Raw genomic sequence first — 20,366 nt, forward strand, 5'->3', positions numbered from 1 at the left:
CGGAGAGGCCTGAGCTTGAGATGCAAAGGTCAAGGAACCCGAGCCTGGACAAGATGTGCCCCATTCAAGGCCATGCCTGGTGTGTGGAGGCAGAGGAGGGGGGCTCTGTGGGGAAGCAGCTGTTCTGCCCTGCCACCTACAGGCACCAGAATAACGAGGGGATGCAACTCCCATCACATATTGCCATGTGAGGAGGCCTAAGTCCACCAACTTGCAACCCTGATGTTCAGAGTTAACCCTGCAGCTCTAGTACATTTCTCTCTCAACACCTTTTGCCAGTCCTACTGCTGAGCATTGCCTGCACCAGTGACACTGAGTGCTCTTGAACTGGAATGGGGCTCCTGGGACTTCCATGTGTAGCCAGGAGAAGGCAGCTGGCCTTACCTCAATGTGGGTGTACACAGCTGCAGCATCCCTCTGCAGGGAGCTCCGGATGTCAGGGAGGCTGTTGGGGATACTGCTGGAACAGTTTTCCTTGTCCCTTGTGTTTGGCTCACTCCAAATTGCATCCACGTTCCCTGTTGCATCCATGTTCTTTCTGGTGAGGTTTCTGGATACTTCCTAGGAAATTGAGAGAGAGAAAGAGAGAGCTGTGATTTTACTGCCACCGGCACTTTCCAAATTCAGGCCCTTGGTCACAACATGCTTGGAGCTTGCATTATTGCTAGCCTGAATGGCACACCTTGACAGTTAGAAATGCCTTCACTAGACAGAGATCTGCTGCCTAATTATTCTTCCGGACCCCTTTCTGGGGTGAGAAGAGGGGACTTCCTATTGTTCTTAATTAGCGGCCACATAGAGAGAACAAGAAGCCCTAGACAAAACAAGCCACTTTCATCTCTAGTCTCTCTGAGAGACCACTCCCTTGGGCAGCGGGTACCATAGGCTGGGGAGGCTATGCCTCCCCAAACAGCCAGGCGTGGTCCCACCCATTCTCCGCCCCCAGGGCTCCTGCTTTCGCTCTGCGGCCTGGCTCCAGGGGCTGGTAGGGCCACCCTGCCTAGGTTCCCTCCCAGTGCTCCAGGACTGGGGGTGCTAGCCTGGGGCAAGGTCCAGTGACCACAGTGGGAGAAGCGGGTGGAAGGGGCGGGGCTAGGGGCTAGCCTCCCCCAGCCAGTGGTTCACGCACCACCCATGACCACTCCCCTTTCTGGAACTTTTAATACAGCACAGACACATCTAGTGCTAAAGCATATCATTATAGGCAGGCCCCTGACCCATCCTGCAGCACCACCGGGCCGGGTGATGCTCTACAGAGAGAGACTGAGACTTGCCCTCAAAGTGCCCTTTGACTTAGTGCAGTGGTTTTCAACCTTTTTTCATTTCCGGACCCCTAAGAAATTTTGAATGGAGGTGCTTTGGAAATCTTAGACATAGTCTGTGGACCTGCAGGGGTCTGTGGACCTCAGGTGGAAAACCATTGTTTTAGGGGAAAAGGCCCTGGGCTGGGAGCCAGGAGGCCATAAGTTCTAAAGTCTGTTCTTCCAGTGTGCACATCGCTACCCACTTCAAGCCCTTACTACCAAGCATGGCCATAGACCAGGGGTAGGCAACCTTTCAGAAGTGGTGTGCCTAGTCTTCATTTATTCACTTTAATTTAAGGTTTCGCGTGCCGGTAATACATTTTAACGTTTTTTAGAAGGTCTCGCTCTATAAGTCTATATTATATAACTAAACTATTATATGTAAAGTAAACAAGGTTTTCAAAATGTTTAAGAAGCTTAATTTAAAATTATATTAAAATGCTGATCTTACACCGCCAGCCTGCTCAGCCCACTGCCAGCCTGGGGTTCTGTTCACCTAGGCCAGCAGCGGGCTGAGCGGGGCCTGCGGCCGGGACGCCAGCTGGCAAGGGGCTGGCAGCTGGGCCCCCAGACCTGGGGGGGAGGTTCAGGGGTCAGGGCAGAGGGCTGGGTATGTGTGGGGGGGTGCAGAGCAGAAGGCTGGGTGTGGGGGGGAGTTCCGAGGTCAGGGCAGAGGGCTGGGGTGCTTGGCTCATGGGGATGCTCCCAGCCCCCTGCCCTGAGCGGCTTATGGCAGGGGGCTGGAAGGGATATGCCCTGTTCCACCTGCTTCCCCATGGTCCCATCCCTACCTCTTCTCTGCCTCCTCTACAGAGGGCAGGGGGGCTGAGTGGGGCTGGGGGTCGGGACCACGGCAGGCAGCACATGCCACTCAAAATCGGCTTGTGTGCCGTAGGTTGCCAACCCCTGCCATAGACTCCAGGTCAGTGGCAAGTATTATTTCCCCTATTGACTGAGCACAAGGTTGCTGCAGGGAGCAGAATCCCATTCTCTAATATGGCAGACCAAGTCTCATTCGCTTAGGTACAATGTCTTGCAGAATGAACATGCCAGATCTAAGATAGCTATCCTGACTGTAACCACAGCTCTAACCACTGGACAACACTCCCTCTCCCCAAGTCAGAACACAACCCAGAACTCCTGATCTCTAACATCCCACTGCTATCTAGCAGACAGCTGTGTCACGATTGTGTCACGTCCTCCGCTAGTGGCTAGGCCACACACAGGATAACACACTCCTTTGGCTCAAATGGCACAGGTCTGTGTTGAGGAGCTGAAGGTCCCTGGCCTGAGCCCTGTTGCCCCATGGTGGGGTCCCTGTGGTTACATGTGATAGAAGTTCTGGTTTCTGGATTCAATGCCACTTTCATCTCCCTGCATTGTACAGTCTATGGGTAAAATCCTGCATTCATACCGTAAGTCCCTACTCAGGCAAAACGCTCACTGAAATCAATGGAGGTTCTGTAAACCCTGCCTGGCATTTTGCCCTGTGCACACTGACAACAGTGGCTTCCTGCTGACACTTTGCACACACTGATGTGCATGTGTACAACCAATGTTTCCTTAGGTTAACTTTGGAGTTTGACACAGCACTGCCTCTCAGGTCCGGTGCCAGGCAGACATGGAGCTCCCAGCTCTGACGATGCTGGATACACAGCAGTCCTTCCACTGCTCTGAAGCCCCTTATGAGTACTGCTATTTTTGATCTCTGTGTGAGTTCCTTCAAATTGCCAAGTTTGTTGACTAAAACTCCAAGATTGTACTAGATTGCCTTGATGCTATGACTGTCATGCACCTGCTCTGCCTCTTCCATGCCTCTGTCACCATACATGCTCCCATACTCAGAAGGACCTGGGGCACAGATCCTGCCAAAGAACTGAACTGCTTCATTGTCTAATTACATTTTATCAGCTATGAAACTGGCAGAAAACAGGACACATCATCCTCCACTGCCCAGAACACAGACTGGTGGATCTTGGGCCCTAGTTCCTGGATCACTGGTAACTCGCTCCCAGGGCGGGTCATTCAGCAGGAATTTTTGATGTGCACAGAACACAGACAGGATTGGTTCCCATATGGCTACAGAACTGCAGTAAAGTGGAACAATTTTCAGCTTGTGTGATTGAAGGATATCTGGATGCATGTTATAATACTGTCCTCCATAAATGAGGAAAAGTTGAGGTGCCTTTATTATTCTTTTGTTCCATTCTTTGTTTCTATGGGGAATTTGCCAATGCACTATCACTGTCTTCCTTTTAAACAAATAAAACTTAAAAAAATAAAAAGCAATAGCTGTTGAAAATAGCAATTCCAGTCCTAATAACCACTGGGAAGCATTTCTTGCTCAATTTATTCTACTTTTTCTACAGCAAGTTACAGTGGATCTGTATATTTGATTTGGGAGAAATGAAGTAACAGCTGCCCAAATTGAGCTTGAGCACTCCTGAATTTTGAGGGTGTTCAAATCTGGAAGGCAGGTGCTAGATTCCCTCTCTGAATATTAGCTAAATCTGGAAAAGAAAGGTCAATTTCTGCTTCCATGGCTCAGAAATGGAAATCCTCCTACGTGCCTGGTACTGTATCTAAAGCTGTCCAGGTCCAGAGCCTCCCCTCCCTTACTTTTTATTTTAAATTCTAGTGGTATCCACGTACCTCCCTTGCTAGGCTTCAGATAGAGAGGTGCACTGTCCATTTAGTCCACCCAATTTTTTCTTTGTGGGAGAGCCCAGGGCTGGGGTAGCAGGAGGTGCGGGTGGGGGCCAGAGCTGGGGCAGCAGGGGGTGTGGGCGGGGTAGAGTCCAGGGCTGGGGCAACACAAGGGTGTGGGGGGAGCCCAGGGCTGGGGTGGGGGGCAGCAAAAAAACCTAGAGCTGGCTCTGTCCCTACCACTCACAGCAAGCTGCAGGTTTCAGTTCCATACTCCTTCTCCCTCCCTTTCCTGTTACTAGCGGCCAAGGGAATGCTGGGAAATGCAGTTCTTTCCCTGCTCCAGGACTGGCTCTATAGGCAGGGAGCTAACCAAGGAACTACAGCTCCCAGGGCCCCCTGTTGATTCTCAGCTCCCATGCTGGATTCTTGCGCCCCTGCAAATGTGCCGCCCCAAGCAACTGCTTGCTTTGCTGGTGCCTAGAGCCGTCCCTGGGCAGAAGGATCTATAATGACCACCCAGTCTCACCTCCCGCTGTGACAAAGTGGGAATTTTCTGTAATATGTTTAATGAATGATGTGTATGGTGTGACCTACTTGATATGCACGTGCGACTTGACTAGGGATTGCTAGTGGGTGCAAAAGGGTTACATGCTCCCTGGGCAGAGCAGGAGACATGAAGTGTGCATGTCTCAGATCTGTCAGGGATGGTATAAATGGGTCAAGAAAGGTTTGGCTGAAACAGACCAAAATCAATGGAGGATCCAGAAAGACAACGGGACTGTACAACTGACCCCTGCCAATTGGAAACTGGCAGCTGAATCATGTGAACTCATGTGAACATTAGTAGGAGCACTGCCAGCTGATCGAGGGAAGTGATTATTCCCCTCTGTTCAGCACTGGTGAGGCCACATCTGGAGTATTGTGTCCAGTTTTGGTCCCCCCACTACAGAAGGGATGTGGACAAATTGGAGAGAGCCCACCAGAGGGCAACGAAAATGATCATGACTTACAAGGAGAGGCTGAGGGAACTGGGCTTGTTTAGTCCTCACAAGAGAAGAGTGAGGGGGGGATTTGATAGCAGCTTTCAACTATCTGAAGAGGGATTCCAAAGAGGAGGAAGCTTGGCTGTTCTCAGTGGTGGAAGATGACAGAACAAGAAGCAATGGTCTCAAGTTGCAATGGGGGAGGTCTAGGTTGGATATTAGGAAACACTATTTCACTAGGAGGGTGGTGAAGCACTGGAATGAGTCACCTAGGCAGGTGGAAGAATCTCCATCTTTAAAGGTTTTTAAGGCCTGGCTTGACAAAGCCCTGGCTGGGATGAGTTAGTTGGTGTTGGTCCTGCTTTGAGCAGGCGGTTGGACTAGATGACCTCCTGAGGTCTTTTCCAACCCTAATATTCTATGATTCTATGAACTCAGCATGAGTCTGCAGGAGGATGAGACTGGACCAAAGGGTGTCAGATATCTGGGATAAACATTGGCTTTTGGAGAGACTCAGCAGCTCTCACTTAGGACTGACAAAGAAACAGACGGAGAGGGACAGACATGGATTCCACAGCAGCCTAGCTGAGTAGAGCACTAGCTTGAGCAGGATGGACTGTGTCTTAATGGTTGCGTCTCTCTGCTAACACGAGGACTTTCTGAGGTTATATCCAGTTGACTAATAAAAATGACTCTGTGTTTGAAAAGGCTTCCGGGTGTCACCGCAAATACTTGCTGAGGTGCATGGGTCCCTGAACAGTTTACACATCTCTGACCAGGAGTGTAGCTCAGTGGGACTCGCTGGGCAGCACTCCTAGTGTGAAACGAGTGCTTGAGCCCAGAGGCTCAGTCCTGCCATGGTTGAGGCTGCGTGGCCTGTGTCTAAGGAAGAGTTGGACCCCTTGTGGGGGTCTGGTACACTGAACGGGTTCCTCCAGGGACTGTTAAGGTGAGGCATAGCACAGATCCTGTGGATCCAGGACACCCACACATAACCCATGCCAGAGTATCTCATCCAATGATTCATGCACCGAGCCCAAAAGCTAGTGATTAAACTAGTCTGGGTCAGAGTTGTAGAAAGAGCCATCCAAACTTGATTTAAATCACCATCAAGTGATGAACAAGCCCCAGACTGGTAATCCATTGCCATGGTTAATTATCCCCCCTGTTAAAAAGTTTACACCTTATTTCCTTTTTGAAATTGGCTGGCTTCAGTGTCCAGCCATTGGAATTTATTATGCCTTTGGCTGCTAGAATAAAAAGCCTTCTGATATCAGGTATCTCCTCTGTGTGTTGATACTTACAGATCATAAACAAGTCACCTCTTGACCTTCTCTTTGTTACTTCTTTAGTAAGAGCTCCTCACAGCAGGACTGAAAGGCCGGTTCCAGTCCTGGATTCATTTTTGGAGCCCTTCTTTGAACTTTCAATTTTTCAAAATCCTTTTTGAAGTGTGGACCCCAGAAATGGACACAGGATCCAGAAATGGTCTCACACCTCCACATTTATTTAATGTAACCTTCTTGCTCTTACTTGCTAGCTGTTTGCTTATATGTCTAAGTACCATGTTAGCCTTTCTTGCTGCAACATCACCCTGGGAGCCTGCATTCAGTTGGTTATTTAATTATTAGATTTATCAAACTGCTGAAGGGAGCCTGTCCATGCTACGTCCTAGCTGTCAAATCCCACTCCCCCCTGCAATTTCTCACCTTTGCAATCCCTGCTCCTCATAAGTTTTCACATTCCTGGGATAGATGGTGGGCCTTGCAAAGCATCTTGTAGATCCAAACTGCGGCTACTTCAGATCGGGGAGGTGTGGGCCTTCCCAGAGAACACACTGCCAGAATCCCACTTGTCCCTACCAACAGGACTCCAGCTCAAGCACTTCTGCTGGTCCCAGCTGTGGCCATACAGCTCAGAGTGAGGTGGTTCTCAACTAGGCAACCTTTTTAGGCACTGTGAGTTCATGTTCAGCTGATTTCCATCATGCCCCCTATGTCCTTCCCAGGACACAGTCCCTCGTTCTGTAGGTATGGCCTGAATTCTTTGTCTCTGGATGTATGTATGACCTTGCATTTGGCTGTATTAAAACACGTTTGACTGCACACACCCAACAAAGCAATCCAGTTCACTGTGTATCTGTGACTTGGACTCATCATTATTCACCAACTCCAACAAGCTTTCTGTCAGCAGCAAATCTTACCAGCAGCAATTTAATGCTTTCTTGTTTATATAGTGAGTTTTTCAGCAGAATGTTGTGTGGTACTAAGTCAAATGCCCAATAGAAGCCAAACTATATTATGTCAGCAGAGTTTCCATTTTTAAACAAGACCTGTGATCTTGTCAAAGCATGATATCAAGTTTATTTGACAAGACCCATTTGATTGGTATTAATGGTAAAGAGCTAAAAGGTGGAAATGTAAAGACCTGTATCAGCTGTTCCATTATTTTGCCCAGGATAAATGTCATACTGGTTGGTATGAGTGACATTAACAGACTGGGGTGTGCGTGCCCTTGGAGAAGGCATTCAGCTGGAAAGTACTGCAATGACAGGGATGCATTTTGGATGGTGTGGGCAGCTGGCTTGTGGTGTGTGCACAATGGTATCATGCAGCTATTAGGGGGACCTGGAGGGGGCAAGGGATGTACATTGGCATGGAGGGGCAGTGTACACCAGGGGATCAGCAGCACAGTAAGCAGACATGATAACAATTACAGAGGCAACTCTCTACAGGACCAGCCTTTGGTCAGTGACATACAGCAGGTACCAAGGTATACCTAACTCTCAGTACACGGAACAGTAATAACTATAAATACTTTTCAAATTGCTATATAAATGCTAACACTGCAGTGGCTTCTAGGGCTTCTGGGGCAGGAAAGTCCTTAGATGCCTTTTCAAAACTTATGAGCAAAGCTCTCAGTTCCTTATCTGGGGTTTTCCTTTAAAAGGATATTCCCCTCTGCAAGCATAGCTGTTCGAGGTCTTTTGTCTGAAACCCATCATATGACATATAAATTCTCAATATCAAGTTTAAACTTTTAACAGCACTGGGTTATGATTGATAAAGCCAACTGACCCATGGCATGTAAATCCCGCCACGACTACTCCAGTGTTAGGCTGTCTGCAGTGGCTCATGAACGTGGGTGCCAACGTCAGGGCAGACTGTCACAAACCAGGGCACAAACCCCAAAGTGGTTGTGTGTTCTATACTTATATTTCACCAACCGAGTATCAAGTGTGAACTCAAGTACTGTAATAGCCTTAACATAGAGTCACAGACAGGACCCTCTTCTTTGTTACTTGTCTGTCCAAAATGGAACAAGTATCAGAGGGGTAGCCGTGTTAGTCTGAATCTGTAAAAAGCAACAGAGGGTCCTGTGGCACCTTTGAGACTAACAGAAGTATTGGGAGCATAAGCTTTCGTGGGTAAGAACCTCACTTCTTCAGATGCAAGTAATGGAAATCTCTAGAGGCAGGTATATATCAGTGTGGAGATAACGAGGTTAGTTCAATCAGGGAGGGTGAGGTGCTCTGCTAGCAGTTGAGGTGTGAACACCAAGGGAGGAGAAACTGTTTCTGTAGTTGGATAGCCATTCACAGTCTTTGTTTAATCCTGATCTGATGGTGTCAAATTTGCAAATGAACTGGATCTCAGCAGTTTCTCTTTGGAGTCTGGTCCTGAAGTTTTTTTGCTGTAAGATGGCAACCTTTACATCTGCTATTGTGTGGCCAGGGAGGTTGAAGTGTTCTCCTACAGGTTTTTGTATATTGCCATTCCTGATATCTGACTTGTGTCCATTTATCCTCTTGCGTAGTGACTGTCCAGTTTGGCCAATGTACATAGCAGAGGGGCATTGCTGGCATATGATGGCATATATAACATTAGTGGACGTGCAGGTGAATGAGCCGGTGATGTTGTAGCTGATCTGGTTAGGTCCAGTGATGGTGTTGCTGGTGTAGATATGTGGGCAGAGTAGGCATCGAGGTTTGTTGCATGGGTTGGTTCCTGAGTTAGAGTTGTTATGGTGCGGTGCGTGGTTGCTGGTGAGAATATGCTTAAGGTTGGCAGGTTGTCTGTGGGCGAGGACTGGCCTGCCTCCCAAGGTCTGTGAAAGTGAGGGATCATTGTCCAGGATGGGTTGTAGATCACTGATGATGCGTTGGAGAGGTTTAAGCTGAGGACTGTAGGTGATGGCCAGTGGAGTTCTGTTGGTTTCTCTTCTGGGCCTGTCTTGTAGCAGGAGGCTTCTGGGTACACGTCTGGCTCTGTTGATTTGTTTCTTTATTTCCTTGTGTGGGTATCGTAGTTTTGAGAATGCTTGGTGAAGATCTTGTAGGTGTTGGTCTCTGTCTGAGGGGTTGGAGCAGATGCGATTGTACCTCAGTGCTTGGCTGTAGACGATGGATCGTGTGGTGTGACCGGGGTGGAAGCTGGAGGCATGAAGGTAGGCGTAGCGGTCGGTTGGTTTTCGGTATAGGGTGGTGTTAATGTGGCCATCGCTTATTTGTACGGTGGTGTCCAGGAAGTGGACCTCCTGTGTAGATTGGTCCAGGCTGAGGTTGATGGTGGGGTGGAAGCTGTTGAAAGCATGGTGGAATTCTTCCAGGGCCTCCTTCCCATGGGTCCAGATGATGAAGATGTCATCAATATAGCGTAGGTAGAGAAGGGGCATGACTGGACAGGAGCTGAGGAAGCGTTGTTCCAGGTCAGCCATAAAAATGTTGGCATATTGTGGGGCCATGCGGGTGCCCATAGCGGTGCCACTGGTCTGGAGGTATATATTGTCACCAAATTTGAAATAATTGTGCGTGAGGATAAAGTCACAGAGCTCAGCAATAAGTTGTGCTGTGTCATCATCAGGGATACTGTTCCTGACAGCTTGTATTCCATCTGTATGTGGGATGTTAGTGTAGAGAGCCTCTACATCCATGGTGGCTAGGATGGTGTTTTCTGGGAGGTCACCAATGCATTGTAGTTTCCTCAGGAAATCTGTGGTGTCACGGAGATAGCTGGGAGTGCTGGTGGCGTAGGGTCTGAGTAGGGAGTCCATGTATCCAGACAGTCCTTCAGTGAGAGTGCCAATGCCCGAGATGATGGGGCGTCCAGGATTTCCAGGTTTGTGGATCTTAGGTAGTAGATAGAATAACCCCGGTCGGGGCTCTAAGGGTATGTTGATTTGTTCCTGTGTTAGTGTAGGGAGTGTCCTGAGTAGATGGTGTAGTTTCTTAGTGTATTCCTCAGTGGGATCTGAGGAAAGCGGCCTGTAGAACTGGGTATTGGAGAGTTGTCTGGCAGCCTCCTTCTGGTAGTCAGACCTGTTCATGACGACAACAGCACCTCCTTTATCAGCCTCTTTGATGATAATGTCAGGGTGGTTTCTGAGGCTGTGGATGGCATTGCGTTCTGCACGACTTAGGTTATGAGGCAAGCGATGTTGTTTTTCCACAATTTCTGCCTGTGCACGTCGGCGGAAGCATTCTATGTATAGGTCCAGACTGTCATTTCGACCCTCAGGAGGAGTCCATGTGGAGTTCTTCTTCCTGTGTTGTTGGTGGGAGGGTATCTGTGTATCAGTGCGCTGTTCAGTGTTATCATGAAAGTATTCTTTGAGTCGGAGGCGGTGAAAGTAGGCTTCCAGATCACCACAGAACTGTATCATGTTCGTGGGGGTGCTGGGGCAAAAGGAGAGTCCCCGAGATAGGACAGACTCTTCTGCTGGGTTGAGTGTGTAGCTGGATAAATTGACGATATTGCTGGGTGAGTTAGGGGTACCCCTGTTGTGGCCCCATGTGGCAGGTAGGATTTTAGAGATTTCCATTACTTGCATCTGAAGAAGTGAGGTTCTTACCCACGAAAGCTTATGCTCCCAATACTTCTGTTAGTCTCAAAGGTGCCACAGGACCCTCTGTTGCTTTTTACAAAATGGAACACTCATCCTTGACTGGAGTTCCTAACTGCTATCGAAACACAATCAATAAACCCAGATAATACCTTGCTGTTCTATAGTGCTTTTCATCCAGAAAGATCCTACAGCATTTTACAACCTATGGGCTCAATTCTGCCACCTTTGTTCACCTTGGGTACAACCTTATTACACACACAGGCCCAGTTAAAGCAATGGGAAAGCCAGTAGAATAAGGTATTATTCAGGATGGGTAAGAGTGGCAGTGTCAAGGCTGCTTCCCCACTCTGAACTTTAGGGTACAAAGGTGGGGGCCTGCATGAAACTTCTAAGCTTAACTACCAGCTTAGATCTGGTCCGCTGCCACCACTCCCAAAGTGCTAATTCCCTTCCTGGGTAGCCTTGAGAGACTCTTCACCGATTCCCTGGTGAATACAGATCCAAACCCGTTGGATCTTAAAACAAGGAGAAATTAACCATCCCCCTCCTTTCTCCCACCAACTGCTGGTGGATCAAGATCCAAACCCCTTGGATCTAAAAACAAGGAAAAATCAATCAGGTTCTTAAAAAGAAGGCTTTTAATTAAAGAAAAAGGTAAAAATCATCTCTGTAAAATCAGGATGGAAAATAACTTTACAGGGTAATCAAACTTAAAGAGCCCAGAGGAATCCCCTCTAGCCTTCGGTTCAAAGTTACAGCAAACAGATAAACACTCTAGCAAAAAGGTACATTTACAAGTTGAGAAAACAAAGATAAAAACTAACATGCCTTGCCTGGCTGTTTACTTACAAGTTTGAAATATGAGAGACTTGTTCAGAAAGATTTGGAGAGCCTGGATTGATGTCTGGTCCCTCTCAATCCCAAGAGCGAATAACCACCAAAACAAAGAGCACAAACAAAAGCCTTCCCCCCACCAAGATTTGAAAGTATCTTGTCCCCTTATTGGTCCTTTGGGTCAGGTGTCAGCCAGGTTACCTGAGCTTCTTAACCCTTTACAGGTAAAAGGATTTTGGAGTCTCTGGCCAGGGGGGATTCCCTGTATAGTTATGACAGGCAGAATACCCTTAGTGCCTTTTTTTACATGCCAGTTGCAGAATCAGACAGAATGTGGGCCTAACTACACACACACACACACTCCTAGAATGAAGGTTGCTAGTGTGTATTTTCTATTATCAATGTAATCATAAAACTCCAGGAACTTGCCAAGAAATCTCAAGGCTGGAAGGGACCTCGGGTCACATGTCCTCCACCAAAATTTAACACCCACAGACTCTTCACCACCAAAACAAATTTCCTTCCCCTTCCCACTTACAGCCATCTACAATTAACATATCTAACTCCTCTAAGACCACACCCAACTGCACAGGACTAACTCTGACTTCATGGAAGCTGAGACATTTTGCAGTCAGACACACTCTCACTGTTGCAACCTAAAGAGTCAGCCATTGCTAAGTCCATGACACCATAACTGAGTGGGCTGGATCAGGAAGTTCAGGCTCTGTGTGTGTAGGTTCTGCAAAGATTTTTTTGGGGTTCCTCCCTCCAGAGAAGATCATCCTGTAAACTACCATCCAGGGTAAGCAATGTCCAAGTTAAGTCCAAAGTAGACTGTGAAGCACTACAAAGGGATCTCATAAAACTGGGTGACTGGGCAACAAAATGGCAGATGAAATTCAATGTTGCTAAACACAAAGTAATGCACATTGGAAAACATAATCCCAACTATATATACAAAATGATGGGGTGTAAATTAGCTGTAACCACTCAAGAACAAGATCTTGGAGTCATTGTGGATAGTTCTCTGAAAACATTCACTCAATGTGCAGCGGCAGTCAAAAAAGTGAACAGAATATTGGGAATCATTAAGAAAGGGATAAATAATAAGACAGAAAATATTATATTGCTGCTATATAAATCCAAGCTATGCTCACCTCTTGAATACTGCATGCAGATGTGGTTGACCCATCTCAAAATAGATATATTGGAATTCAAAAAGGTATAGAAAAGGGCAACAAAAATGATTAGGAGCATGGAACGGCTGCCATATGAGGAGAGATTAATAAGACTGGGACTTTTCAGCTTGGAAAAGAGACGACTAAGGGGGGATATGATAGAGGTCTATAAAATCATGACTGGTGTGGAGAAAGTAAACAAGGAAGTGTTATTTACTTCTTCTCATAACACAAGAACTAGGAGTCACCAAATGAAATTAATAGGCAGCAGATTTAAAACAAAGAAAAGGCAGTATTTCTTCACACAACGCACAGTCAACCTGTGGAACTCTTTGCCAGAGGCTAGGACTATAACAGGGTTCAAAAAAGAACTAGATAAATTCATGGAGGATAGATCCATCAATGGCTATTAGCCAGGATGGGCAGGGATGGTGTCCCTAGCTTCTGGTTGCCAGAAGCTGGGAATGGGCAACAGGGGATGGATCACTTGATGATTACCTGTTCTGTTCATTCCCTCTGGGGCACCTGGCATAGGGCCTCTGTCGGAAGACAGGATACTGGGCTAGATGGACCTTTGGTCTGACCCAGTATGGCCGTTCTTATGTTCTTCGAAGAGACCCGAGATTCAAATTCTGTTAAATTCTTCTGAATTTCAGTTAGTGACATGGCCAGTACAATTTCTTCTCCTGCAAAAGAGCAGCCTGAAACCACTGCCACTACTTGCTTATTTTGAGAAATTGTGTTAAATGATATACCACAGGTCACTGCAACACACAGAGTGATCAAACAAGCCACCAGCTGGAACCGCCTCTTTCTATACCAACAATAGGGCAGCCAGTCAAGACAAATAAGGTACTTAATTAAAAGTGTGGTGCCACCTATTGTTGGAAAAGAAGTTTGCAAGTAATTAATAGTTAACTTTATCATTACAAAAAAAGCTTTAACCTCTCATTTATTTACATTTTCCTGCACAGCCTCTGCTGTACTTCCCTCTGAAGCCATCAGTTCATGAGACCAGTACCTTGGTACACACATTCATTAGTATATGAGAGCTTCAAAAGGAAATATTTGTGTTTTCCTTGTTAAAAGATTACCTCACTCTCTGACCTGGACTTCTGTATAGTTCTGCTGTAACCTGTTTAAAAGCTACTGCATCCGACCAAGAAGTGGATGTGCTTCAGTGATGAGTTGTCTTCCCTGTATGTGCTGTGCAAATTTCTCCACTCTGATTCACAGTGCAGATATCTATTGTGTATGTTGCACTGGTTGTATTGACGTCAGTGAAAATTCCAGGTACAGAATGAGTGCAGAGCAGAAAATAGGCATATGCATTGTGGTCAGAGAAGAGAATTTTTCCCATAGTGTGCACAGCAGTTTGTACATTTGCCAAGTACTTTGGGGTCTTTGGATGAAAGGTGCTATGTACATTTCTGTTAGTATTATATGGGGAGATGATACTTTTTTTTTCAGTTGATTAACTATCCTGGTGTTTCTAACTGTATGATCTGGGGGGTGAGAAGGTGTAGGGAGTTGGGAATTCTGAGACAAATTCAGCAGGGTTGCATGGATGTAACAGAGAGGAATTTGGTCATATAATTTCCCCCAAACTAAATTAACTCCATACACCTCTTGGGCCAAATTCTGAATTCAGATTTACTCCAGGGGAAACTGACAGCAGAATCTGGCCTTTTGTATCTACTCATAGACTTAAAGGCAGAAAGGACCAATATGATGGTCTAGTCTGACCTCCTGTACAACGCAGGCTGCAGAATTTCAACCACCCACTCCCGCAACCAACCCCTAACCTACGTCTGAGCCACTGAAGTCCTCAAATCATGGTTTAAAGACTTCGAGGTGCAGAGAATCCTCCAGCAAGAGATCCGTGCCCCACGCTGCAGAGGAAGGTGAAAACCCCCCATGGCCTCTGCCAATCTGCCCTGGAGTAAAATTCCTTCCTGACCCCAAATATGGCGATCAGCTAAATCCTGAGCATGTGGGCAACACTCACCAGCCAGACACCCAGGAAAGAATTCTCTGTAGATCCCACCCTAAGGGAGTGATGGATTCCTCTCCTAGGGCAAAGTTCTGCTCCATCTATCCACATGTAGATCATGTTCCAATATTCTGTTCTCCCAGCAACAGATTCATAGATATCGGGAAAGCAGAACGTGGAGTGGTGATGTGAGAGCACAATTCTGCCCTTTCAGTCAAGCCATTTCTGCCTTTTTAAATACTGACTATTCAGCAGGAAACTCATATGACCCATCTAGAGAATAAGTCAAACCAGATTAAGAGGAAGGGATCTCAAATAGAAATAGAAACATCCATATCCCTTACCCTCCTTTGTAGATCACCATATGTGGTCAGTTCAGTAACCCAAGATATCATATTCACATGCACCATTTTCAAATGCCTCTTTTTTGACCTCTTGGTTGAGTTGTGCAGTGTTCTCCCAAAATGCTTTGCATGTGGAATTTTGGCTTTGTGAATCCACTGCATCTGGCTCATATTTGAAGTCTATTGGGATGGGTCTGCATTTAAAAGAATGTGGAATTAATCTCCCAGACACAGAGGGAGGGGAAAAGCTCCAGTATTTGAGCTGACAACCTGATGCTACAAAGCTAAATGCAGTTTAGCAAATTGCAAGGCACAATTTATTGGCCAAAACAATATTACACTGCATGAAAGAGAAAATGATTTACTGGGAAATCTACTTTAAAAAAAATTTAAATTAAAGATTTTAGCTTATCTTTTAAGATAAGAGTGAAAATCCTAGGTGGTGTACTCTGAATTCAAGACATAATGTACCTCCATTGCCATTATTTGACCCTCTCAGGCACTACTAATAGAGACTAGCATGCCCTACCAGATACCCCTTCCTTACCCCCAGCACATCTCAGCCACTTCCTGGATTTTGTGGGAAGCAAGAGTTCCTAATAAAAGGCAATTAGAAATAATAAAAATAAACCATTTTGGCAAAACACCATCCCAAGGAAACTACAAAACCAGAGAGGGCATGCCAGCTCAGTGACATCCTCCCAGAGCAGGATGATTCTCACGCTCTCAGATGGCCTGGATCAACAGTGTTAGAGCCACAGCACAGACCTTAATCCTTTGAGGTAAGAGTTGTAACCCAAAGGGTGACACACACTTTCCCAGTGGGTTACACAACCAGTTGTTAACCAGCAGAAGACTGTTGTGAATCAGGATTCTATTCCTGGGTTTGGAGGGGTGTGGGGGCTAGTGGTTACTGACAACACTGCCAAGTGGATGGATTAGGTACATTGATTCTAAGAGGCCATGTGGCTGGTGGGATGAGCTTTAGACCTGTCACATTAAAGACTTGGGTTCTACTGCCAGCTCTGCTGGGAGTAACCTTGTGTAGCCCCATCTGTCAACTCGAGAGAATGATGCTTGCTTCTTAGGGTAGCACAGAATTACAAACACCAGATAGCAGAAGCACTTAGAGCAGAGCCTCTCTTGGCTCCTCCGATCCCAGCACATCTTTCCTTAGGCCCAGGGCTGCTGTTTAGCCTGTGTACCATCCACTGCCAAGGAGGCGGCCCTATGGGGAAGGAAATGAGAGCATGCTCACTGAAGATGGCATGTTCCAAGATTTCAGCAGCAAGTTTCTAACAAGCTCTACTGAGCATATACAAATGTTGATTTTTCAGAGGCTTTTAACTCTGCCAAGTGTGAGTGGATTTTCCTGAGGACAGCAAAAGGCATCTCTCTGATCCAGGGTTATGTCCCTGTCAAATTTCCTGTGACAAAGTGTAAAGACATTAGAGCTCTTCAAAGAAACAGTTGTAAGAATTTATGTTGGGCAAAATTACCAATTTTTCTCTTTCTTGGAAACAGCTGAACCATTTTTGCTGAACCTTACTAAGAGAATTGAGGCTGAAGCAAAGAGTAAGTATCGAAAATTTTACCCCCAATAGTTGAAATCTGCAAAAGTAACAAGCTACTGAAAAGAGGGGCTTACAATGGAAAATGTTAAGCAGTCTTAACTATAGGTTAAGCTGTCCAGAAGTAAGGTGAAGATTTAATCACAGGTATTTTTAGTAAAAATCATGGACAGTGTGAAGGGTTTGGTCACAGAGACCCCCTTGGGACTGTCACCTGACGTGCTGGAATTACCTCTGAGCCCACTTTCCCTGCCAGCTTGGGACTTCCAGAACCCCGCCTTGTTGAGCCAGACATGCTAGCCTGCTGCAACACAGACCCAGGGTCTGGGCCATGCCCCCAAAGCTGCAGACTTAACTGAAAACGGTTTAGCAGGTTACCTGCCTCCAGCACCCAGACACCCAGTTCCCAATGGGATCCAAACCCAAAATAAATCTGTTTTACTCTGTATAAAGCTTATACAGGGTAAACTCATAAATTGTCCGCCCTCTATAACATTGATAGAGAGATATGCACAACTGTTTGCTCCCCCAGGTATTAATCACTTATTCTGGGTTTACTAATATATAAAAGTGATTTTATTAAGTATAAAAAGTAGGATTTAAGTGGTTTCCAGTAATAACAGAAAATAACATAGTCACCAAGCAAAATAAAGCAAAAACACGCAAGTCTAAGCCTAATACATAAAGAAACTGATTAATCAGTTAAAGAAACAGGTAATATCTCACCCTCAGAGATGTTCCAATAAGCTTCTTTCACAGACTAAACTCCTTCCTAGTCTAGGCCCAATCCTTTCCCCTAGTACAGTTCTTGTTAGTTCCAGCAGTTATCTTAGGTGGAAAACAGGGGCTTTCTCATGACTGGCAGCCCCCTCTGTCCTGCTCCTTTTATAGTTTTGGCACAAGGCGGGAATCTTTTGTCTCTCTGGGTCCCCACTCCTCTTTCTAAATGGAAAAGTACCAGATTTAAGATGGATTTCATTATCAGGTGACATGGTCACGTGTCCCTGTGAGACCTCATTCTTCATTACCCACGGAATGGCCCACACTACACAGGAAGGCTTGCAGGTAAATAAACCATTTACAACCAATTGTCCTAGTCAATGGGAGCCATCAAGATTCTAAACCACCATTAATGGCCCACACTTTGCATAATTACAATAGGACCTCAGAGTTATACTTCATATTTCTAACTTCAGATACAAGAATGATATATGCACGCAAATAGGATGAACGCACTCAGTAGATTATAAGCTTTGTAATGATACCTTACAAGAGACCTTTTGCATAAAGCATATTCCAGTTACATTATATTCACATTCATAAGCATATTTTCATAAAGCATATGGAGTGCAACGTCACGTCCTCCTCCTGAACTTACAGCCAGAGACTTGGACACCGTCCATGGTGGAGGCAGTACATTTAAAATTCCAGTTCAGCTCTGGTCAGACCCCCATCCAGCACTATTAAACACTATAATGCTATTCATAGGGGTTCTTGCAAAGTTCTGGGTTCCTGGTCCCCAGGTACCCAAAAACTTGTTGGGGTGTAGCATTGCTAACAGAATGCAGATAGCAATATCTGTTAAAGTGTAGGTTTCTTGGCATTTAGCCACCAATGCCATGAGGCGGTGTGCCTCAGTTTCCCCTTCCACACAGCAGTGTATGCCTGTTATGCTTTTGCTGCTGTGCCAAGCTTCCAGCCTGTTTACAAGTATAAGATGAAAAACAACCCGCTTGTGGGACTGTCTTGTTACCATCCCTAGCATGAACAAAAGTTTTTTCCAGAGATCTGGTATGTTACACATCTTCAAAGGGTTTACCATTAGTATTAACTCCTTTGTCTTGACCCATAGGTGAAGTAGCCAAAGAGACAAAATAACCAGCAAATCTATGGCGGACACGCTCTGTTCACACAGTTTAGCTCGTTCAGTGTCCATTGCATTTTCCAATCCCTTTGTGTACCATAGTAGGGGTTTTGACACAGAGTCTCCTGTCTCTTTGGTGAAGGCTCTCAATTCAGGTATGTGTTTGGGGTTTTGGGAAGGAAAGGGTGCACTGAAACCATGCCTGCCCTTGGCCCTTCCATCTGGAATCTCTTTCTGTTGGGCCCCACCAGCTTGTGAAGCTTCCCAAATGCAAAGTTTTTCCTTCTCCTGCCTTGAAGAGAAAATGTTAGTTTCTACAAGCATAGCAGGAACATCTTTTAATGCAGTGCTTTGGATTGGTAAGATCCCCTCAGTCACCCCATTCTCTGTTCCCAAAAGGTCAGCTGGGTGGACTCTTTCCTCCAGGAGATTTGACCATCATTCTTCCCTTAATACCTGATCCACAGGTGAGGAGTCTGGCATTTCAGATGCCTCCCTACAAAAGGTGGACAGACCCTCCTGTCCACCCTCACCTTCCATATGGACTTCCCTCTCTGGGTTCCCCGCAAGGCAGACACCCCTGTGTCCTCCAAAAGAGAAGGTGACCCTGATCCAGCTGTGGGCTCAAAACTACCAGCTATGACAGACCCTTCACTGGCCAGCAAAATCCCCCCCTCCGCCCTTTCACTCAGGTTCGGCTTGCTTCCAGCTACAGAGCCCTTGGGGTCTGTTCCCACTGCAGTGGTTGTCAGGACCCCAACTTCATTTCCGGGATACATGTCCCTGTGCACCCTAAGGCAGGGCCTGTCCCGTGCTGACCTGCAACTTCCTGGCAGTCAGCAGCTGGGAAGGCCCCCCTGTTACCAGGTGGAACATCCCTCTCCCCAAGGGAGATGATCACGGGACAGGAGCTGGCTCTATCCACCCCCTCCCGCAGGGACCAGTCTTGAGCCCCAGGTCTCAACCATCCCTGTCCCCAACGGTACATTTTCCCCTGCTACAGAGGAATTAGACACTCTCCCATTTCCCCAGCAGCCCCTGTGACTTCACCCTCCCCTCTGGGGCTTTTAGCACAAGATTCCTTCTTGCTGCCAACAACCTTGGGACAGATTCTGCCACATCAAAACAATCATTCCCCAGTAGAAACAGTGCAAAATTATGTGTCACCGCTGCAACAGTTAGTTCAGCCTGCAAATCACCAGTTTCCTTGTGTACCTTAGCTAAAGATGCAAGGACTTTGTAACCTTCCACCAATTCTAATTCTGCCATTTTTCTTGGTAACAAATCCTTCTCATGGATCAGGTCCCTCCTGACCACAGAAATCTCTGCACCGGTATCCCTCCAACCTTGGAGCACTTTGCCATTAAGCTTAACAGCATGCATATGCTCACTGCTTGTTTGTGTAGAAGCAACCTTTACAAATCCTGTGTGGAAAGTGGCAGTAACCTGGGATAACCCTGTGCTCTGAAAAGCAGCAGCTTCATGTGTTATCTGGAGCCTGTTCCCACTCAGCCCAGGACATTTATTCCTCAGGTGCTTAGTGGAATTACAATGATAGCATCTTCTGGGCTCCTCTGCTTGTATAAGAGACTTGGGACGAGTAACAGGGAAATGGGGAGGTGAACGCCCAGCCTCCTTTTTCCCAGGAGTAAAATGGTGATTCTGTTTTCCACCAACCCTGTACCACTCTGCCAGTGGTTTATGTTTAATTGCAGCTGATTTACCCACTGCATCCATCTTTTTGTCCCACAAATCCTGTTTTATATCGTCACTGAACATATTCAGGAACTGTTCCTGAACAA

The 20,366-nt window shown here is 46.4% G+C and overlaps 1 protein-coding gene across 1 annotated transcript in view; it reads right to left on the reverse strand.

Moving 5' to 3' along the window:
- Positions 1–246: 246 nt before the first annotated feature.
- The window catches only part of OLFML2B (olfactomedin like 2B), a 57,762-nt gene continuing 37,642 nt past the window's right edge, over positions 247–20,366 (reverse strand). The window contains exon 4 of the mRNA XM_034778975.1: positions 247–561. Coding sequence (XP_034634866.1) covers positions 247–561 — 315 coding nt within the window. The remainder of the gene's footprint in view (positions 562–20,366) is intronic.

This window comes from Trachemys scripta, chromosome 8 (genome assembly GCF_013100865.1).
Source record: "Trachemys scripta elegans isolate TJP31775 chromosome 8, CAS_Tse_1.0, whole genome shotgun sequence".
In the NCBI taxonomy this organism is placed as follows: Eukaryota; Metazoa; Chordata; order Testudines; family Emydidae; genus Trachemys; species Trachemys scripta.